The sequence below is a fragment of the Schistocerca serialis genome, chromosome 5 (genome assembly GCF_023864345.2).
Source record: "Schistocerca serialis cubense isolate TAMUIC-IGC-003099 chromosome 5, iqSchSeri2.2, whole genome shotgun sequence".
NCBI classification, from domain to species: domain Eukaryota; kingdom Metazoa; phylum Arthropoda; class Insecta; order Orthoptera; family Acrididae; genus Schistocerca; species Schistocerca serialis.
In genome coordinates, this window is record NC_064642.1 from 328,588,078 (window position 1) to 328,612,631 (window position 24,554).

General features: G+C 35.7%; 1 protein-coding gene across 1 annotated transcript in view; it reads left to right on the forward strand.

The window, feature by feature from the left end:
* Window positions 1-24,554, forward strand: part of LOC126481269 (cadherin-23) — a 505,796-nt gene that overhangs the window by 380,689 nt on the left and 100,553 nt on the right. The window contains exons 20-24 of the mRNA XM_050104895.1: window positions 6,889-6,977; window positions 12,175-12,332; window positions 16,838-17,019; window positions 17,157-17,380; window positions 23,484-23,672. Of these exons, the coding sequence (XP_049960852.1) occupies window positions 6,889-6,977; window positions 12,175-12,332; window positions 16,838-17,019; window positions 17,157-17,380; window positions 23,484-23,672 (842 nt within the window). The remainder of the gene's footprint in view (window positions 1-6,888; window positions 6,978-12,174; window positions 12,333-16,837; window positions 17,020-17,156; window positions 17,381-23,483; window positions 23,673-24,554) is intronic.

Genomic DNA, 24,554 nt, shown 5'->3' on the forward strand with positions numbered 1-24,554 from the left:
AATCCCTTCTCAACCACTGCTTCCTTTTCGTGTCCCTTGAGTACTATAACTGCCATTTGTTTTCTGTGTAAGTTGTAAATAGCCTTTCGCTCCCTGTATTTTACCCCTGCTACCCTCAGAATTTGAAATAGAGTATTTTGTTGACTAATTACTTAACATATGAATTATGATGTCTTCTTTGTTGCCGATCCATGTCTATTAAGTTGATTCCATGTGTGCTAGAGTTAAAATTTTCATTTTTAAGATACACACTATGAAATATCCAATTATAGGTGTTTGATCTTTTTTTTTAAAAAAAAAAAAAAAACATATTCTCTCAATTTTTTATCACAAACTAAATAATCTCAAATAAAACATGTTGCACCATTAAAAGCCCCATACTGCTTCTCTCAACAGACATCTTCCAACCAATGCATCATAACTCTGCTACTGCTACTCCATAACTAACTGATAATGAAAATCAACAGATGCAAAGGTGTAATAGGCTACAGCACATAGAGCATAAAATGCATTCATCCTTTACACCCAAATTGTGTCTTTCAAAATTAAGTACTTCTTTTATTTATTTATTTATTTAGCACCTGTATTATCACATTCACGATACAGGACTTGTCAAAGTACAGAACAGTATAATTAATATATAATATTACAGATGTTAATATGTAATATTACATATTTACATCATGTACAAAATATTATCATTGGTATCAATCCATACAAATGTTTCCTGAATAAATTACACAAACACAAATAATGACAAAAGTTTTGAAATATAATTAAAATTTTAAACTAAATTGGAAATAAATTGTGTGTCAATTTTATATATTAGTTCCATTCGTGAAAAAAATTAAGAATAAATTAGATTTTTAGGTTTACAATATTAATTCTCTTATGAATTTAATGTATCATATTCTACAGTACATGACAGAGATAGAAGTATTGACCAGTAACATTACAATAGCCTCCCACGACTTTTGTAACCATGAACATCCAAGCAAAATTCTGATACCAAAATAATGGAACTGCTAAAACTTCAAATTTCGAAAAATATAAAGATAAGTAGCTTCAATAATACATAATTCATGTAATCAAAAAAATTTGAATTAGCAAAATAAATAAAATTTTCTCGTAATGAGCTTATGTCAAAATTTTAAATTCAATGACAAAGTGATTATTTGTCACATATAAGAAGAAAACTGAAATTTTAATTATCTGACTCATAATATTTACAAAGAAATTAATGGAATTCACATAAACCTTAGTTCATGTGCAGGCATTTTCATTAAACCATGCAGCAATTGACTTAAATAAAATTCACATACACAGAAGTGTTTTCATTCATCTTCAAAAGCAATAGGATAGTGTTATTACCACACAACACACTATATTAATTAGATCAAATACCATAATTGACAAATTGGTGTACAATAATCACAAAGTCTACATGACTGTGTAAATGAAGTAAAAAATCAAAATTGTTTAACTCGTTAATTGTGAATTTACTACACAGGTAACTGCATGAAAATTTATTCACTATAATTAATTACACAGCATTGACAAACACAAAAGTAAACTTTAAATAAAACATAAAATTATCATTGTTTTTCATTTCCATTTGAATATAAGATTTTATTCAAAGCCTCATAGCATAAAAAGTCTTTATAAAAGGAGAATAGTTTCACAGAAGGTAGTTTAAAATATCTTTCTCCAATTTCATTGGTACATCAATCTTTTTAAATAGTCAGACCTGTTTCAAACAGTCTGGTGGTATTAATTGGTAGTCAGTAATATCACAACATTACATATATTTTCCACAACTAACTCTTTTACTGTTTTCACCACCTCTTTTACCCCAGGACATATTTTATTACAAATTATTAGATATTCTCTATTTACTTTCCTCTCAACTTTTACCACACTAACTATATAATGACACTCCAAAATATTTCCAAGCAAAACAATCTACTGTTCAATATAAATGAATGTGATACACCTCAGAATAAATATCCCTAACCTTGATGATCTTCAGTTTCTACATCACCAACATCATCAGTAAAATCATAAACTTCAAGAGCATCATCTCTATATTATCATGAATAGCATTATCATTAGCATGTCTCCTCTCCTACCAAAATCTCACAAAGATACCACTTCAACATACTGTCAACATAATTCTGAACCTATCAGCTTCATGTTAAAGAAAGTATTTTCACCATAGTGCATCATTATTCAGTCCATTATCAACTGCAGTCCATGTTCACAATTTCCCAGAATTACTTTCAGCTCTCACTTATTACAATTTTCAAAACTTGCCTTATCTTTGTGGTGTGATAAAACAGTTTTTCTTTGCCAAATGTCATTTAGTACACACCATTGGGACAATTATGCTACTCCAGAGTTGTTAACATACACGAATTTTCATCTTAAAAGTTCCATTTTATAATGAGCTTTTTCTATATGTATATATTCTTTCATAATAATTCAAATGCTGACTATAACTCTACAATTTCACAACAGTGACTCCCCAATCTTAGTACAACTTTTCTCTCTTAAATATTTCCCAACAGATTCAAATTCCCACAAATATAGTATAGCAGTTCCCGTAATATATCCTAAGCCATACACGAAGATTCCTATTAAACAAGACAGCCAAGAAATCCAAAAGTAAATAAAATAATAGTATTTCTCCAAAACATTTACTAGCAGTAACCTTATCGCTAAAAATTCAGTTCAGAGTGGCGTAGTTTATGTAGATATATACAAAATTGCCTAACAAAGTGTTATAAGGTTGCAAACTGCATTAAATTACAACTGCACATCTCCTCATGAAACTAGAGAAGAAAACAAAAAGCATATGAATGCAAAATCTTTAAGTAATATCTACAAGCAAAAATAGTAAATTGCGTATTCAGTTTTAAAGTAGCATGGTATCTGTCATAAAGAGACAAACTTTACCTACAAATTTTCTTGATACACTGACAGAATGGAAGATTATTTCATGCAAGCAACATTCTTCATCAAAAATAATAAACTGTATGTCTTTTTCAGTGAAGAACCATTTTCCTCAGCACTATCCATATTTTATTTTTAAATCATATCTTCCACTTCTCAAGCAACAGTGACCTCTCATCTCTAATTATTATTTCCCTGTACATTACAATTACAAATTAAATTGGTTTCGACTCTTCTTTAATGTCATTATTCAGTTAGCATAGCTGGTAATTGTAAAATTTCTTTTCATCTAATCGTGCAATTAAATTATTATACTCCGTACCTCTGTACTTTCATATTTACTTTCACTCTTGTCTCAAATTCCTCATTAACCATTAATACAAATACTTCACCATCACTATGACTTCATACCATATGATTTCATGAACATAATTTATTACCATATATGACAGTATTTGGTATTAGAGGGCAGTGTGGAGGATAAAAATCGCAGAGGGAGACCAAGAGATGAATACACTAAACAGATTCAGAAGGATGTAGGTTGCAGTAGGTACTGCGAAATGAAGAACCTTGCACAGGATGGAGTAGCATGGAGAGCTGCATCAAACCAGTCTCTGGACTGAAGACTACAACAACAATGACATATGACATTAAGTACCTAACAAATTTCTTCTTCAGTCTAAATAATATTTTCCCACTATTCATCAACATAATCATTATGACCACACCACTATCATCATTGTAAGGATCTAATATTTCCTTTACTTCTCTCTTCTCATTATGTACTCTCCTTATCTTAAAAGCCACTACAAAACTTCATCAGCTGTAATAAAGTCACCTTCAACATCATGACAGTAGTTTAATATCCCCATTCACAACACCATATTACAGACTACAATTTCAGCAGCATTATTTGTATGTATATCTACTTCACACAGATCAGGAGAAGAGTGTACTGATTCTTCATAAAGTTGTTGTTCTATAATGACTGATAAATAATACTTCACTTTATTTATGAAATGATTGGAAATGGTTTTTACTCATATTAAAAACTAACATTCACATCTCTGCCTCCAATATTATCTATAATAGCTTTTGTATCTCTTCATTTATCATTAACTGTTCCTACAGTATGCCAGTAGCAACCAAACAAGTCAACTCTCTGTATTCTCAATAATACACAGTTCTGCAAATTAGCCCAAAATAATCAACTTGTATACAGGCCACTATATCCATTCATTAGAAAAATTGTACAGTATAGCTACATTGGACAGTTGTTGTTGTTGTGGTCTTCAGTCCTGAGACTGGTTTGATGCAGCTCTCCATGCTACTCTATCCTGTGCAAGCTTCTTCATCTCCCAGTGCCTACTGCAACCTACATCCTTCTGAATCTGTTTAGTGTATTCATCTCTCGGTCTCCCTCTACGATTTTTACCCTCCACGCTGCCCTCCAATACTAAATTGGTGATCCCTTGATGCCTCAGAACATGTCCTACCAACCAATCCCTTCTTCTAGTCAAGTTGTGGCACAAACTTCTCATCTCCCCAATCCTATTCAATACCTCCTCATTAGTTACGTGATCTACCCACCTTATCTTCAGCATTCTTCTGTAGCACCACATTTCGAAAGCTTCTATTCTCTTCTTGTCCAAACTAGTTATCGTCCATGTTTCACTTCCATACATGGCTACACTCCATACAAATACTTTCAGAAACGACTTCCTGACACTTAAATCTATACTCGATGTTAACAAATTTCTCTTCTTCAGAAACGATTTCCTTGCCATTGCCAGTCTACATTTTATATCCTCTCTACTTCGACCATCATCAGTTATTTTACTCCCTAAATAGCAAAACTCCTTTACTACTTTAAGTGTCTCATTTCCTAATCTAATTCCCTCAGCATCACCCGATTTAATTTGACTACATTCCATTATCCTCGTTTTGCTTTTCTTGATGTTCATCTTATACCCTCCTTTCAAGACACTGTCCATTCCATTCAACTGCTCTTCCAAGTCCTTTGCTGTCTCTGACAGAATTACAATGTCATCGGCAAACCTCAAAGTTTTTACTTCTTCTCCATGAATTTTAATACCTACTCCGAATTTTTCTTTTGTTTCCTTTACTGCATGCTCAATATACAGATTGAATAACATCGAGGAGAGGCTACAACCCTGTCTCACTCCTTTCCCAACCACTGCTTCCCTTTCATGCCCCTCGACTCTTATAACTGCCATCTGATTTCTGTACAAATTGTAAATAGCCTTTCGCTCCCTGTATTTTATACCTGCCACCTTCAGAATTTGAAAGAGAGTATTCCAGTTAACATTGTCAAAAGCTTTCTCTAAGTCTACAAATGCTAGAAATGTAGGTTTGCCTTTTCTTAATCGTTCTTCTAAGATAAGTCGTAAGGTTAGTATTGCCTCAGGTGTTCCAACATTTCTACGGAATCCAAACTGATCTTCCCCGGGGTCCGCTTCTACCAGTTTTTCCATAGGACAGAAAAACATTAAATGTTGAGAAGCTACAAAATCACTTATCAGATAAAAAAACACAGTAATAAATCATTAGGTAGTATTTAGAAAAATTGTTACATACACTCTGTAATATACATCCTAATATAGTCCACATCACAAGCAAACATTCAAAGTACACATTACAAAAAAGATAAAATTACTTGTAAACACAAATTTGTGAGCAAGTAAGCATTTTTCTTCAAAAACGGTTAGTTTAAAGTATTTTGAATATAGTTAGTAATATAGAAAGGTCTTTAAGTTTTCAGTTTAAACAGGAAATACATCTTGTGTCAGTCTTATGTATTAGTTCTGTTTATGAAAAATTGTAGAGAATAAATTAGGTTTTTAGATTTACAATTTTGATTGGTTGAATCGTGTTATGAATTCAACATATCATGTTCTGTGGTATGTGAGAGGCAGATGCATTACCACTTATATTGCATGGTTATCCAAGGGGATCTAATTTAAAAATAAGTCAAGTTTGCAGTCATACTCTATAATAATTCTGGAATATTTACTACATCTTCTTTTATGAAAGAATTTTGGAAAGTAGTGTTTGATAGCCCTCCTTTAGTGGTGCTGTCAGCTATAAATTACCATTTCTATTACGTAGTACAGGTACTGATTTTCCTTTGTCACTCGTGTACCTTTGATATCGCTACAACTTCTTTAAACTTTTCGCTAGATTTTAAGACAGATTTTTGTTATGGAAACTGTTAAAAGCATCTTTCAGAGAAGTGTGAATTAAATTTTGATATTCTAAAAATCACTGCCCATCTATGAAATCTTTAAAGTGTGGCATGTTTTTATACTGCTTCAAGAACAATGTCTAACTCCTTTGTGTACCATGGGGGACGTTTTCTGCCTGTTATCAATTCCATTGTTAGTATCTTTTGTTTTGCTTACTGGCAAGTTCCTGACACCATTTACTTGGTATAAAACACCTGATTGTTGTCATTACATTTTTTTTTTTTTCTGAATTTCATCCACATACTGTTAATTATTATGCCGCTAATATCAGAGGAACAGAATTTTCAACTGGTATTTTGACAATATAGGAAAAGATAGAGTGCTATTTACCATAAAGTGATGCACTATGTTGCAGAGGGGCACAGATAAGAGACACTTACACATTAGATTTCGACCACAACTTTCATCCGAAAAAAAGTGAAAACACACCATTCATACACACAAGCAAGCACACCTCATGCACACATGGCTACGAAATCCAGCATCTCAGACTAGAATGCCAGAAGTATTACAAGTAATTTACGTAGGAAATTTAAGTTTTACAACAGCTCCTTTACAGTGTGTGTCAAAGACATTTATTCACTCAGGCAGATCTTATATTTCATCTCAAAATGCATCATGTTTTAATGAAAGTTACCTGCAATATATTGTTTCTTTTTTCAATTTTCAGGAACAGAAATAGCTATCATTCAGGCAAAGGATGCTGATGCAGGCGATTTTGGAAAAGTAACTTACTTGTTGGATCGGATGTCTTCTAAGGTATTATATCCATTACTACAGCAGTTGTAGTAAGTTTACTTCATTATAAATTTGAATGAAGCATTGGACAATAACACGTTGGCACTAATAAAATGTGAAAACTACGGATGTTGCACCACTGAATGTGAAATGCAAATAGAATATTGGTGATTGCTGTTTTGTTGTTCTGTTACCATATTTCTTGACAGTGAAAACAATCTGTAAAAGATATCCAAATAATGATAAAGTTAATGTCAAGAAAAAAATTATGCAATTTTTGAGAAAGTGGGAAAAGAAAATAAGAACTTGCATCAAACAATTATGCAGTAAAGAAAAAGAAGGCAGATCACATGCAGTCATCAAAAAACTATATGGCTTACATCATGAAATTCATAAAATTATTTCAAAATGAGTAATTGAGAGAGGTAGGGCCTCAAACTAGAGGTTGATTAAAACACTAAAATGCTTTATTATATGCTACTTTTTGGAAGCAATATGCCCTTTCCTTTCCTTCTTCTACTCTCTGAACTGCCCTGCCCAACCAGTCACTGAGGGTGCTGTAATTTTATGTGGCCTCTGAACCATAGTGCAGCTTGTCATTTACCACATGATGTGATGGCTGACTTATTTAGGAAATTCTTGGACCAATTTGTGATTAAACCTCAGACCTTCATATTTTTAGTATGAGATGGGCTCTGTTATGCACCAAACCACACTTAATAGGGACAGCTTTCCAGACACATTAAACTTAAATGCTTTCAGTTATTTACTGTCAAAGTTTACTAGACTGATGAATCAAAAAGAATAAAAAAGTTTAAAACATGATCTCTTGCAACTTAGGACACATCTGCTCATAACCTTCACTGCTTAGTTCACAGAGTATGACATCAGTCAGCTAATTACTGAGAGAAAGTTGGGGGAAAATTTTAGAAATTGAAATACAGCTTTTTTAAAAGTCAATAGACTATCCAGACCCCATAAGGAACAGGAAGGAAAATAACTCCTGTAAAAGTTAAACATAAGTGAGATCAAATATTTATAAGGAATAAAAATTGAGTCAAGATAGGTATTGCGATGACCAAATTGTGAGAGGCTGGAAGAAGAAAATGTAAAAACACTCCAAGTATGAATATTAGCTGTAAGTCTTGTAACTTAGGTAGAGACACACAGTGAAAACCTCTTTCGTCAGAGATCATAAACATTGAGAAACCAATGATTTCTTGCACACTGACTGAGAACTGGAACTAAAAAGTGATGTAGTCACATATTCTCTATAAGTAAACAGCCTAAAATTCCATATTTAGTGGCCCTCAAATGGCTAGCAAGACAGTGTTCAGCAAGTTCAAGACAACCAACAACAGCTGCCTTGGATTGACAAGCCTACAGCAGATGCTATGTAAATGAGCAGTCAAGACTTGATTAACATCGTGCACTAAGCATGACTTGGAAAGCTTGCCTGTACATACCTCTGGGCTATGGTTATTAGTTTCCAACATATATTTGTCTACAGGTGCCTATGCCTGTGCATCACCTACATTGTAATGAGTACTCGAACCTATTCGATTAGAACAATAATATCTGACACCTCCATGGTGTATGGTCTGTTGTACCATGCATTACTGTATATACCTGTTTTGTTTGTGAGAGTTGTGTTTGCAGGTGTGTGTGTGTGTGTGTGTGTGTGTGTGTGTGTGTGTGTGTGTGTGTGTGTGTGTGTGGTGTTTATTTTTCACAAAGGCCTTGATGGCCAGCAGCTTATTTTTTGACAGTCTTTTTGTTGTGCCTCTGCGACTCAGCATCTCTGCTATATGGTGATTAACAACTATCCTTTTCATGATATTGTTTCTTAACTAAGTTAAACGTCAGGGTGGCCATTTGCTCTGGCAATTGATTGGAGAATCTAGTAGGCCTCATATATGCTTGTATAAAACTAATACTTATGTTCTTCTGCATGTTCCCAGCTAACACTTGAAGGAGCAATAAGAAGCAGACCAATAAGCCAACCCAGGGTCTCAGTTCTCCTGTCATCTCCTTACCTATCTCATTAACCTAAAGTCCAAGTTATTCTGTAATGTCTCCCTCCACAGAGACCTTAAAAATCCCAGGTTGACACCATTGCTGTTTCACTCCTGTATGAAGTTGCTCATGTGCCAACAAATGGATGACCAAAAATGCCACTTCACTTCTGATCTGACTGTGCTTCTAAACTAGTTATGTCACAACATAAGTCAGGTCACAATAGTATGGACTATGGAAATAGATGAAATGAAGTTCTTGCAGTTAGTAACCGGAGAAAGACCATGGACAGCAAGAATATGGTATAAATAGGTTGTATTAATTCTTTTCTTCTCTCTGGACCCACATTCAAGAGGACGATGGTTTAAATCCACACCTGATCATTCTTTAAATTGCCACAGGCAGATGCTGGAACGGTTCTTTTGAAAGAACATGGCCAATTTCCTCCCCCAGCCTTAAAACAGTCTAAGCTTGTGTTCTGTCTCTAATGATCTAATTGTGTATGGAGCATTAAACCCCAATCTTGCTTCTTTCCTTTTTCCTTCTCTCTTAAGATAGATCTCAGACAGCTAAATACTTGACACAAAAGAGGGAGGAAATTTTTTATATTACTGTTCACTGAAATATAGGTTGATAGTGGATACAGCGACATGGAAAATTTTATAAACTTAACAAAATGCAGGCAGTTATCCTGTGGGCACAGAATATCGTCGATAAATTTGAAATTTACAAGAATAACAAAAATTCCAGTTTGGAAACTATAAATAAAAGCTAGGAATGTCAACTACTCACCTCTGGATAAGTGATGTGTGGTGCATGAGCACACTTAACAGCATAGCTTCTGATTTGGCGTGATTGGGTGTGTGTGCGTGGGTGTGTGTGCAGTTGAGAGAGAGAGAGAGAAAGAAACAGAGAGAGAGAGAGAGAGAGAGCACTCATATAAAAAGAGACAGGCAGCTCAAAAGCTAGTGAAGTTAATGTGCAGTTACATGTGTCACTGACATTTGTCATTTGCATAGTTCTCAGAATGAAAGAGAATATTCTTACATGTGGGCATATCGAAATACAGATCAACACAGAACCCACTGTGAGGAACATCTTTTGTGGGCTGCATTAAAAATTAACTACTCCTAACCTATTGTATATTATTTGGTCTTAAAAAGGCTAGTACAATAAGCAGAGAAGCTGTTATTTTGGAACTTGCTGTTTCTTTGAATTTATAGTAACTAGTTGTTTTTCTCAAAAGATAACTGGTGAGAATGGTGACTTCTTTATAATATGTGATCCACCCCCCCCCCCCCCCAGTTTTTAAAAAGAATGCAACACCAATACCTAAAACAGCTTCAGACATCTGATTACTTTGCAAATGAGTTAATATGTTAAATATTTGATGTTAGAAAGCAAGTGAGAGAAGTTTAGAAAAGATCTGAAATTATGTTTAAAGTTTGTTGGAAGTCACTAAGTGCTCCTGCTCTCGAATGGTGGATAAATATAATCTGTGTGATTTGTGTGCTGTGAGTTACACTGCCTGAAGACATACACAATTACTAACTGTAATACTTGTCTTATTCTGTTAAACCTCTATAAGATTATACTTCTTTATGAGTAGCTTATAACAGAATTTTAAATTCCATTAGTAATTATATAAATTACTAAAAATTAAATTTTTGTTGCCCCTAGAAGCTGTTAGGTAAACAACCTGCAATTCGGACTATTCATCATGAACTGGGTTAGCCGTTTTGTTGTATAGTTGAGTACTAGGAGTAATTATTGTAACAAAGGGAGTTTCAGTTATTGTATCCAGATAATGAGGCAATTTGTAGGAGGACTTGCTTTTGTGGTTTGTCCTTAATTTATTTTAAATTAAGTCTCTTGTGAACTTCTTGGCTTGTCTGTAGCCAAGCTGTAATAGATCAACAGACAGATGGTTGCTCTGAACCAACAGATGAAGACAGTTGTCTTGAAAATTGTTTCTTGTGTTGTATTATGATTGAAATGATATTTACTTTTATCATTGTCTCATAAACTCCCTTAAGGAATACACATACTGGGAAATGAGAATAGCCACGCAGTTTGAGGCGCCGTATCACGGATTGCGTGGCTCCTCCCGCCGGAGGTTCAAGTCCACCCTCGGGCATGTGTGTGTGTGTGTGTGTGTGTGTGTGTGTGTGTGTGTGTGTGTGTTTTGTGTTGTTCTTAGCATAACTTACTTTAAATTAGTTTAAGTAGTGTGTAAGCCAAGGGACTAATGACGGCAGCCATTTGGCCCCTTAGGAATTCACACAAATTTTTGTGGAAGTGAGGATAAAAATTCAGTCTCTGATGAAGTGCATGAAACATGTGGAGTTATCCACTTTATACCATGTTCTTACTGCCCACTTTTTCCTTAAGAATATGTTGTTGATTTTTGCTGCGGTACTCCAAGACATAATTCCAACACATAACAAAGGGGGAAAGTGTGAAAAATAAGCTATACCACAGAGCAGCAGTGGTGTTGACTGGGAGATAACTACCAGTTCCCTGCTTGGTGTTTTCTTCTTTACATGCCAATGAAATATCTTTCCTTCTGCCTGTGCCTCCTCTCTCAATCTAATCTTACCATCTGCTCTTATCTCTCCATTTTAGAGTGGAATTCCTATTGCATTATCAATGTTGATGCCTTTGCTTTTAATTTCAGAAAATATCATTTTGAGTGTTATTTATTTTTGCTGAATCTGTTTCTGGAGTTACCATTTCTTTTTCAATTTGTTCACATTTTTCCTACAGCCATTCATGTCAGCTAGCTTCCACTTGCTATTGATTTCATTCCTAAGTGACTGACATGGCTATCTTCATTATTATTTGTTATATGAAACAACATAGAGTTTATTTCTCACATATTTAAAGTTATAAATTGTAAATAATCTTTTGCCCTTGTTTTTTTTAGTTAGTTTGGTTGGATTCTGTGTTTTGGGATTGTGCATTTGTTAATTAATAAAATTCTACACAATATTTTAAATAACTTTTTTTTTTAATTTTCTTGTTTTTTTGCTAACAGTTGCATTAATGGCTAATATAAACCATGTCAAATCAATGACAGTGTAAATAAAAGTCTGTGTATTCTTGGTTTGTTTTTATTTTTGTGAATTGTAATCTTTCTCTTGTTTTTCCCAAAATTTAATCATAATATAAAGTTTTACAAATAACATTTCTTTTCGTTTAGGGAAAGTTCCAGATTCACCCTGACAATGGTATTTTGAATGTATCAGACAAACTGGACCGTGAACAGCAGAGTAGCTACATGTTAATTATTGAAGCTTGGGATAATTATCAGTTTGGATACTCTAGTGGAGAAAGTAGAAATGCATTCAAACAAATTGGGTAAAAACACTTTCATATTGTATATTTTTCTCATGTACAACACCTATCAAGTTTGTTAGAGATTAGCATTTGTAAATGGTTTATTCATTAAAAACAGTTACGAGAAACAGTCTTGCAGCTTGAGGCTGTAAAACATCTACATCTACATCTACATTGATACTCCGCAAGCCACCCAACGGTGTGTGGCGGAGGGCACTTTACGTGCCACTGTCATTACCTCCCTTTCCTGTTCCAGTCGCGTATGGTTCGCGGGAAGAACGACTGTCTGAAAGCCTCCGTGCGCGCTCTAATCTCTCTAATTTTACATTCGTGATCTCCTCGGGAGGTATAAGTAGGGGGAAGCAATATATTCGATACCTCATACAGAAACGCACCCTCTCGAAACCTGGCGAGCAAGCTACACCGCGATGCAGAGCGCCTCTCTTGCAGAGTCTGCCACTTGAGTTTATTAAACATCTCCGTAACGCTATCACGGTTACCAAATAACCCAGTGACGAAACGCGCCGCTCTTCTTTGGATCTTCTCTATCTCCTCCGTCAACCCGACCTGGTACGGATCCCACACTGATGAGCAATACTCAAGTATAGGTCGAACGAGTGTTTTGTAAGCCACCTCCTTTGTTGATGGACTACATTTTCTAAGCACTCTCCCAATGAATCTCAACCTGGTACCCGCCTTACCAACAATTAGTTTTATATGATCATTCCACTTCAAATCGTTCCGTACGCATACTCCCAGATATTTTACAGAAGTAACTGCTACCAGTGTTTGTTCCGCTATCATATAATCATACAATAAAGGATCCTTCTTTCTATGTATTCGCAATACATTACATTTGTCTATGTTAAGGGTTAGTTGCCACTCCCTGCACCAAGTGCCTATCCGCTGCAGATCTTCCTGTATTTCGCTACAATTTTCTAATGATGCAACTTCTCTGTATACTACAGCATCATCCGCGAAAAGCCGCATGGAACTTCCGACACTATCTACTAAGTCATTTATATATATTGTGAAAAGCAATGGTCCCATAACACTCCCCTGTGGCACGCCAGAGGTTACTTTAACGTCTGTAGACGTCTCTCCATTGATAACAACATGCTGTGCAACTGCAAAAGTATTCTGGTAAAATTTAACTGCAGAACATATGCATACTATTGCTGTGTACCATGCTTCATCTATAATGAAAGTAGTCATGTGCTCCAAAACAATCAAGTATTCCTTACACTGTTTGTGTAAATGATATATTACCACTGTATAGGTGCATATTCCTTATCTCTGAGTGTTGTTACTGTTCAGATTAGCTCAGGGTAATAATTTAAGCTGAAGAGTCATACCTTTAAACTCCTATCAATTGCTGGTTTCTTGACACACAGTTTTTATGTGGTGTTTACTAGTAACGCTTGACTATAAAATCAACTATATTAGTAATATCATAATGCTATTAATTTGTTAAGATGGTAAGTCACACAATAGACATTACACTGCAGTAAATTAACAGATACAAAGCACTGTAATGTACATTGTTTTTGATAGCGAAAACTAAAGGCACTTTTTGCTAATCTAAGAATATGAGTCAACTTTTATTCTGACAAATAGATCAATAACTGTAAACAATGACTGATGAAAAAGAAAGCAGAAAGTGAATGTTTTTTACCACTCTTCTTTACTCAAATATTTTTACAGAAAATGCTTAAAATTTCTGTGACCTGTACTACAAAGCTGTCATTCTCAAAGAAAAGATTGGTTCACTGTTTTGAAAATGCGTGACATATTGCAAAAGGTTGTTGTATCCTCAAAAATTTTAGTGGCCTGCTCTTCACAGGCAATTACTTGCACACCATCATTGACTGGCTACCATTTTATGGCAATATTTCTGGAATGGTGCCTTTCTGATTTATGGTTATTTGGCAAATTGAGTAGTTTTGCAACTTCATTATCACTGAGGAGGAGGAGATTAGTGTTTAACATCCTGTCGACAATGAGATCATTACAGATGGAGCACAAGCTTGTATTAGGAAAGGATGGAGAAGGAAAGTGGCTGTGCCCTTTTCAAGGAACCTTCCTGGCATTTTCCTTAAGTGATTTAGGGAAATCACAAGAAACCTAAATCAGGATGGCCAGACATGGGTTTGAAACATTGACCTCCCGAATTTGAGTCTGGTATGTTAACCACTGCACTTCAACACTCAGTATTAATCACCAAGATGAATATACAGGCCTATTTTTTCTTTTCTTTTTTCTTAATTCAATGGGAGCTTTGTATAATTCTACTAATAAAACTCTTTCATATGTCTGAGCAGTACCTACAGTGTAAAAATTAGGTCACAAATGTTTCTAATTAATTTTTTCCAACATAGCAGATTTCTATGAGACAAAAGACATTGGTTAAACTCTCTTATAGATCCAACAAGAAATTAAAAAGTAAAAATACATTGAATATATGCACTCTTTTTTTTCTAAAACAAAGTTTGAGGGTACTCCAACATTGGATATAATGCAGAGAAAATTACTTATAACTGAAGCATGGGATACCACCCTTCTGCTTTTAGCCATGACGACATCAACAAGCCGAACTAAAAAAAAAAAAAAAAAAAAAAAAAAAAAAAAAAAAAAAAAAAAAAAAAAAAAAAAAAAAAGTATCTGACTCTTCAGTTGACTTTACTGCTCAAATGAAGCAAGCGATACCAAGAAACACCCAAACATACAAGAGAATGTGGTATCAAACACTTAAGTTTACATCACCTCAAATGAAGCATGCGATTCCCCTCATCCCCTGGACAATAAAAGAAAATGGTATCGTACAGTTCAGTTGACCTATAATACACCTCAAATGAAAACAGGTGAGTCCAATCAACCCTCCAACATACAAAACAAGCACAAGGAAATATTACTGAACACATATTTTAACTATAAAACACTACTAAAAGACACAATACAACAAAAACCGTTCACACCTATCATCAACAACAATAGAAACTACACTACAAAAATCTTTTGTAACCTTGTTTGGCTCCCAAAATGGCATAGATGATGGGTGGTATCCTGTGCTTCAACTGACCCAATTTTTAATACAGCTGAAAATTTATTTAACTATAAAACTACAGTTTAACTTACATTAATAGCATTTCAACAGTTTCCAATCTGACTTCAGTTCATGGCTGCTGTAGTCTTCATGCCTTCTTACTTTACTCTTGCTGTCAGTAGCAAGATGTTTCCTTTCATGAACCAAGAGTGTACATGGTCCATGGGCTGGAACAACATCAGTGGAGGACCAACCAACTTTATGAACATCAGGTTGCTGACTGTGGAAAGATAAAATGAAGCTCTTCTTGGCGAGACGATCAGATTCATTTGGGAAAACCCATCTTCACATTTACTCATTGATATAGGAACACATTTCAGTGCATTCTGAAGAGGAAGGAGGGATGCTGGAACTTTCTTCTCGATCAAATATTCCTGAAATCCTCTACATATTTTTCTCTCTGGAAGAGCAAAATGACAAGATAAAGTTTTGATATTCGTTTCACCATATGTTATTCCAGGATTGTTAGGTCAATTTGACAAGTCCAAAACTTTCGCACATTCAGAGATAGCAATATGATATCGTAAAAAAATTACTTTGTCGACAAAAAAGCTTAGGGGTACGCATCCCCCAGCGTTCCCCCAGAAAAGCAGCACTGAATATATGCACTTTTATGTGGTTATTATGGCCATTTGAATGGCGCATCACCTGAAAGTTTATGTAACTCTGTTGAAACTGGCAAAAAATCAGATATTGTTTGTCTTAGTTGCATTAGTAGTAATTTCCATGGAGAATGGCATAAACATTCAGGTGCTGTTCTTTTCAAATGGCTGCAACAACAGCACAAAAATCACCATATTCAATACATTTTCCCTTTTTATCTAAAAAAAGAGTTACATTACTGACTTTGTCTCATAGAAATGCGCTAATCTTCTGAAAAGAAACCACAATTCCATTAAAAAATTGATTCCTGTAACTTGGTTATTAACAAAATTGTGAAAATGTGCTGGTTTCTGTATGTAGACAAGGGCACTATTCTTGTGTGTGTGTGTGTGTATGTGTGTGTGTGTGTGTGCGTGTGTGTGTGTGTGTGTGTGTGTGTGTGTGTGTGTGTGTGTGTTTGGTTGTATACTAGAGACACTGAGTGTGCACATCAAAAAGGTTGGGAACATTTCTGAGGTTTTGGACAGTCACCTGCTTCACAAGTAAAAAATGACATGCACTGGCTACTTTACCTTAGCAAGATACGCCTAATGTAGCCACACATGTGTATTTTTTTGTAAACAGACTCTGAATAATGTCATTGTAGTCAGAAATATATTTTCTGTCTTCTTTATGTGTCTGTCACCTATTCAAGCCCTCAACTGTACAGTGAGTGATTTTGTTTATTACACCCATTGTTAGTTTTCCATGCAGAACTTTACAGTTTCATTTGAATAGTAGCCTCTACAATGTTTTAATATGTTCTTTTTTATTATTATAGGGTTACAGTCATTGATGTAAATGATGAATCACCAATATTTGAGCCAGTTTATGGCTGCATAATAATTACAGAATTTCATGAAGTCCATGAAGTGGTAACATTAATAAAGGCGTCTGATGCAGATGACCCAGACACTCCAAATGGAAAAATTCATTTCTCTATTACATCAGGAAATGCAAAAGGTAGATATTTGCTGTCTATTTATACTTCATTTATTTCCATGAAATGAAATTTGATAATGGTTGCAAATACTAACAACATTTAATATTTAAACATTAATATTAATGGTACAAATGAATATTATCTCTTCTTTTCACAGGCTTATTTGCCATAGAGAATCTGGATTTTTTAACAGGGAGAATAATAACATTAAAACCTCTGAAAGGATTGTATGGAAATTATAGCTTAAGGATACAAGCAAAAGATCTTGGTACACCTCCAAATATTGCTGTAATGAATATTAGTATTTGTGTAACTGATTTCAATGACAATGCTCCAGTGTTTGTGAATCCATCCCAGAATGTAACAGTTAGAGTACCTGAGGTAAGTAGTACTAATATGCGACTAAATTGTACATACATCCTATGATCTGGAGTTAAAATAACAATATTCAAAAATTGAGACATTTCACTTATAAGGATCACTTGAGTATTGGTGTCAGTGTCTGAGTTAAGTGGCATGAACAACTTTGCTATTGGCAGTACCAAAGTTTTATCCTTCCAACAATATTTATCAGTTTACTACCATAGTTTAAACATATTTTTACATGTGGTAAGGAGAGGTAGAGTAAGTGTCTGTTCTAATGAGCAGGAAAAGTGAGATCCTTATGATACTTAACAATTTCTGGCAACAAAAATGTACATGTGCAGTATTAAGATCAAAGGTGACTAGGACTGAGACATTTGTTCTAACTAAAATGATTTAATTTAAAGTTAAAAAGTGATTGAAGATGACGGGCTCTCTATATGTTCAATAGAGATACCTATTCTTAAAATGATTGAAAAAATTGGAAATATGGTTGTCCAAATACACTAAAGTTTCATAAGGCAGTGGGTGACTTATTGAAGAACACAGAGATTGCATGAAACACTGCATGTGTGAACAGTAACTGCCACCTCCATGCTCACATTCACAAATGTCTGGAAGGCTAGGGTCAACTACACTTACATCTAATCCCTATAAACCACCGTGAAATGCATGGCAGAGGTTACTTCTCCAACGATTATTTATTAGGGCCTCTCATTTCAGTCACATGTATGGTGCAGGAAGAATGATTGCTTGAATGTCTCTGTGCAAGCTGCAATTAGTGTAATATTGTCTTTGAAATCTCTGTGGGAGTGTTAGGTAGGAGTTGAGTATATTCCTAGATTCCTCACTTGGTTCTTGAAACTTTGAAAGTAAGCTGTCATGGGATAGTTTGCATCTATCTTCAAGCAACTGGCCATTCAGTTCTTTATTTATTTTAATTTTTTTCACAGTATCTCTGAGACACGTTCCTAGGAGTCAAAGAAAGCTATGACCATTCTTGCTACTCTTCTTTGTACACATTCAATATCGCCTGAATGAACAACATGTATACCATAAACTATTGCAAAACGTCGGTGCTGGAAACTTAGGGTACCGGGGAAAAACCTTAATTTACAATCACTGGGCTAGAGAATGCAGTGTCATATGAAAAACAGTTCCATGAGAAGCAAAATAATAGGTGAAGTGGTAAGAATAAATGTTTTAAGACTGGGAAAATAACAAACATTTCAAATAATCTAAAATGATATTGTTACTCACAAAGGGTGATGGTGACAAACTTGAATTTCTACCACACAGGTAATGTGGTACATCTTTAAAAACTTCCCTGAGTATGAGCTGATTCATTTGGTGACTGGACTTCAGTCAAATTGTTTAACGTGTAGGATTTCACAGTGTTTACAAGTTTTGCTGTTTCTGGCAACATGAATATGGTTATCATCTAAAGCCTCCAATGACTGCCTGCACTTTCTTCATCAAGGACAAACTAATCATCGTGGAAGACTTAGTGACCATGTAACCACACTTCTCTGACTTTTCTACACTGCACAGTGAATTTTATACTTAAATCCCTCACTTTACCATGAGGTGCCTGCTTAATCTTGTAGGACAAGTTTTCCTTTTACCATCCGGGAATCTGAATCCAAAATTCTGTCAGCCTGCTATCACAACCATGCCAAATCACTCTGTGTTCCAGTTGACCTTATGGAATAACCCAGAACTTGAAACTGACATTACCTCTCCTTAACTGTAGGTAAGTCGTTCTCTAACACTCCCATAATTTCTAATTCTGGATAAACTGGAAGAGGAATGCATATACTGTGTGCAACAGCATCTTTGCCTTGATCCAGGAAATGTGCTGTGATAGTTCACATAACTGTTAAACAACTACAAAAGTTGCCTACACATTTTGATTTGAGCTGCAGTCTAATGTACAGTTCTGAAGGTCTATTTTTACCACACCCTGATATTTCTTTTCACCCAAAATGTTTTTTTTTTTTTTAAAAAAAAAAAAAAAAAAAAAAAGCAGTGAGCAATAATTGCAGTTGCAGACACATTTGGGCTATGCCTGGAGATGACAGTGGCCATGTGTGTTTGTCTATGTGTGTGTGTGAGAGGGAGAGAGAGAGAGAGAGAGAGAGAGAGAGAGAAGGTTGAAAGACTTTGGGCAAAAGCTGAATATTTTCATTGTGCCTGTCTACAATTCAATACCTCCTTTGTTTAGTGAGTAGCAATCTGTCCTTTGCATATTGTTGTTATTCCATACTGGACTTTCCATTGTTCAATTGTAGATAAAATTGTTCCTTTTTGCCATCTGCCATGTTTCCTTGTCATTTAAAGGTTATTTATTAAACTAATAGCAATGCAGCTAATCATTCTTTACAGAATTCATTTATTTATTGTTTTATGAACATTTCACATAATAAAACTGCTAACCATAATGATATGATTCTTGCAAAATATTTTGTATGCATCCAGCTACTCCTGTCAGTTCAAACTGCAAAGCTAATAACAAAGAAAATCACAGTTTCAAATATTAACATTGTATGGTAGTGCAAATAAAAGTGCATGTAACCAACTTGAACAAATACAGAGTGTCTCAAGAAAGACGCACAGGAGGGGTCTGTGGCTTGCATGGTATGGCCAGTGGCTGCCAACTATGCATCTGCCGGCTGCTGCTGTGCCCAATTCTCAGATACTAACCTGCCAGCAGTCAGCTGTGTGCACGCTTCCTGAGTTAAGCATCATCAACATTGCCATCTGATTAACTTAAGCTTACCTTTATTTACAGTAGGTGCTCAAAATGATGTCCCTCTGTGGTTAGAGCAGCCTGACGTCTCCTATACACATTAGAAAACACTTGGCAAATTTTGGGAGGCCAGTCAACTATCCTATCATCAAAAACACTTTGTATTGCTGTCATAGAAGCATTGGGGATGTGTTTTCTTGCATTGTCCTGTATGAAATAACCCTACATCTAGGTGTTAGCTCTTGAGAAAAAGGGGACAGTATATTGTTCACATACCTGTCAGAATGTATTGTTTCATGGAAAAAGATTGGCCTAATAATTTGTCTTGCACAAATTGCACACCAAACTCCTGTTTTCACATCATGTAATTCATGAAGATTTTCACAGCTCCAACGTTGCTTGTTCTGAGAATTTATGTAGCCTGACAAATGCAGCCATGCTTCATGAGGAAATAAAGCATCTAAGGGACAACTTCCCTGTCATGCGCAGACTGTAGCAGTCAGTTGCAATAACAACATTGAGCAACAGTTTCTGAGTTCCTCAGTTGAGCACTACCTTTATTCTGCATGGTTTCAGTTTCAGTTTGTACACAGCTCTGTCAGCAGATGCTCTTGATACACCAATCTGAAGTGCCAAATGGCACAGAAATCTTCTCAGACTTCTTTCCAAGGCCTCCCCTATCCCACCTACTTTATTTTCAGTCAAAACTCGAGGTGTTCTAGGCCTTCATTTGTGTAACACAGATTAGTCTCTCGAAATATCTTCGAATCATTGGAGACATGCACACTGGGCAATTTTCACATGAATTCTACATATTATTCTGTTTTTGCATAGTTCAATACAAGAAGTACTTATTGCTCCTTCATGTATACCATATCAAATGGAAATTTGACAGGAATCTCAAAACAAAACACCCGAACACAGTATAGAAGACATGTGCATGGTGTTTCTGTCTGAGGACTGGGCCCAGTGATGCATGGGCAGGGAAAGCCCCGGACTCGGAGCAGTTGCAATAATGATGTCTAGTAACAATATTTGAAGCGATTAAATTTGACAAAAAAAGTCAAAAGGATACACCAGTACCCTTAGTCACACAGTGTAGGGGGCATGTCCAAAGTATTAGTGTCCAAGAACTATGCACAGACACAGCAGTAGCAACTGGTAAGCGCGCCACGTGACCTGCGGACATGGACATCTTTCGTGAGACACACTGTATGACACAGACAAAATTCTTAAACGGATATTATTTTTAAGCAGCATTCATTTTTTATTCATATCTGCATCATATTCACTGATGAATTAAATTTATTTAGATTCCCAAATAATAGTATTATTCAGTTGGTGACAACTTCCTCTGAAACAAAACGTTCTGTTGCCATTCCCTTCATAAACAAAATTCTTGTTACTCTCATTTGTGCATCTCTGTAAACTTTCTGACCCCTCCCATTCAACAGAAAGTAATGAACTGAGCAATGTGTCAATTCCCTCTTAAAGGTTAATGGCTCAGATTGTCCTTATTTCATTATAATAACCTAGCCTTTCCTGATCTTGAATGGGAATTAGAACCTCTCAAAAATTTATGTCCACTTTTTAAATATTGTATTCTTTTTGATTTTATGGTTGCTCTTCCTAAGAGGCAGCTTTGGCCTTGTACGTAAATGTTGTATGGCTCCTTTCCTTAATTGAGACATTCAGTAACATTATCAGCTATACCTTTTCTCTGTTTGGTCATAAGCAATCTACACACAGTGCAGTGACATTCAAATCCATATTAAAAATACTACTTTGCTGTGTCAGACTGAAAGTGTAGGAGACATAGAAAGATAGATCTGACATATCTCTACAAATTATTTATTCCATGCTCTACATTAGATATGTGTTGAAGTTGTCACAGATGGGGAACCTGTTTTGTACTTGGGTACACAAACATGGAAAATCTGTCAAAATATCATAACCAGGTTGGCCAGTCCACATGTTGTTGATCATTAATTTAGTACATCAGTCCAAACTAGGCACAATTTACTGATTTCCAGCAAGTTAGAACATGAGGGATTCAGCTTTATGAGGTGATTGCAAAAGTATAGTTGTTGTTGTGGTCTTCAGTCCTGAGACTGCTTTGATGCAGCTCTTCATGCTACTCCATCCTGTGCAAGCTTTTTCATCTCCCAGTACCTACTGCAACCTACATCCTTCTGAATCTGCTTAGTGTATTCATCTCTTGGTCTCCCTCTACGATTTTTACCCTCCACGCTGCCCTCCAATACTAAATTGGTGATCCCTTGATGCCTCAGAACATGTCCTACCAACCGATCCCTTCTTCTGGTCAAGTTGTGCCACAAACTTCTCTTCTCCCCAATCCTATTCAATACCTCCTCATTAGTTATGTGATCTATCCATCTAATCTTCAGCATTCTTCTGTAGCACCACATTTCGAAAGCTTCTATTCTCTTCTTGTCCAAACTATTTATCGTCCATGTTTCACTTCCATACATGGCTACACTCCATACGAATACTTTCAGAAATGACTTCCTGACACTTAAATCAATACTGGATGTTAACAGATTTCTCTTCTTCAGAAACGCTTTCCTTGCCATTGCCAGTCTACATTTTATATCCTCTCTACTTCGACCATCATCAGTTATTTTGCTCCCCAAATAGCAAAACTCCTTTACTACTTTAAGTGCCTCATTTCCTAATCTAATTCCCTCAGCATCACCCGACTTAATTAGACTACATTCCATTATCCTTGTTTTGCTTTTGTTGATGTTCATCTTATATCCTCCTTTCAAGACACTGTCCATTCCATTCAACTGCTCTTCCAAGTCCTTTGCTGTCTCTGACAGAATTACAATGTCATCGGCGAACCTCAAAGTTTTTATTTCTTCTCCATGAATTTTAATACCTACCCCGAATTTTTTTTTTGTTTCCTTTACTGCTTGCTCAATATACGGCTGTAGTTTCCCCTTGCTTTCAGCCGTTCGCAGTACCAGCACAGCAAGGCCGTTTTGGTTATTGTTACAAGGCCAGATCAGTCAATCATCCAGACTGTTGCCCTTGCAACTACTGAAAAGGCTGCTGCCCCTCTTCAGGAACCACACGTTTGTCTGGCCTCTCAACAGATACCCCTCCGTTGTGGTTGCACCTACGGTACGGCTATCTGTATCGCTGAGGCACGCAAGCCTCCCCACCAACGGCAAGGTCCATGGTTCATGGGGGGGGGGGGGGGGGGGGGGGGCTGCTTGTGTCAGTCCCTGAATATAGTGTCAATCAAAAAAATTTTGGTTCATCCTCATGCGATCTTAGTTTGAACATGAAACATGTATAAGCAATGAAAAATGCCATTTTTATTTTAACTTTTTAAACTACTTTCAGAACACAACTGTTGGTAGTAGTATTGTTCAAGTAGAAGCTGTTGACTATGATGTCGGATTGAATGCAGCTGTTCGTTATCGGTTAAAACCAGACCCAACAGGAAGTTGGAAAACATTTCACATTAATGACAAAACAGGAGTTATTGAGCTGAAAGAACCACTAGATCGAGAGAAACAGAAGATTTATGAGGTAAATACTGATTCTGTTTCCACTCCATTAAGCCTAATTTGTACAGCTGTAGCCCATAACTTTTAGTAACAGGCATACTAATTTTCCTACTTTTGTAAATGTGCTTTGTTATAATTTACTTAAAATTATCTCAAATGGAAAATTAGCTCAATAAAACTGTAAAATTGCTGCCTGTACCTGGCCATGCTTTTCTGTGGCTCCGTCTGCTTAAATGCAAAAGAAAGAAAAGAGAAAGTACACATTTCTAATATGCTTAGGAATTGGATATACATCCTAATCTCCTTCTCTCCCCCATCTTTGTCTATGTCTCCCACTCCCATTCTTTGTCCAGTTCCTTCTCCTTCCCCCCCCCCTCTCCCCCCCTCTGCCCATCACCTTCTCTACCCTCTCTTCATCTCCTCCTGCCCCCTTTCTATCCTCTCTCACTCCATGACTGCTACCCCTTTCCTGTCCATCTTTTCCGTACCCCTCTCCCTCCATTTCCTCCTGCCCCTTCTCTCTGCCCATCTTCTCCTTCCAGTTTTCTATTTCCATTTCCTCCCACCCCTTTGCCCATATACTCCCCCCCCCCCCCCCCTCCTCCACTCTCTGACCTTGAGTTTTGGTTATCGTTATTGCAAATTCATTGGATTCTTTAGTAATATTCCAATCATAAACCAATAAGCTATAATTACAGCTTTCCTGTCTGATAATAAAATTTAAATATTGTTTATTTTACATGTATATTTATATATTAAAAAGTGTATAGTATATATGTATCTAAACATTATTACTATAATGTGTAAATATGTGAAGTAAATCATTTTGAGATTTTTGATAACAATGTTTTCCCTTTGCATGCTACATAAATATATTTATATATTTTTTATTAAAAATGTGCAT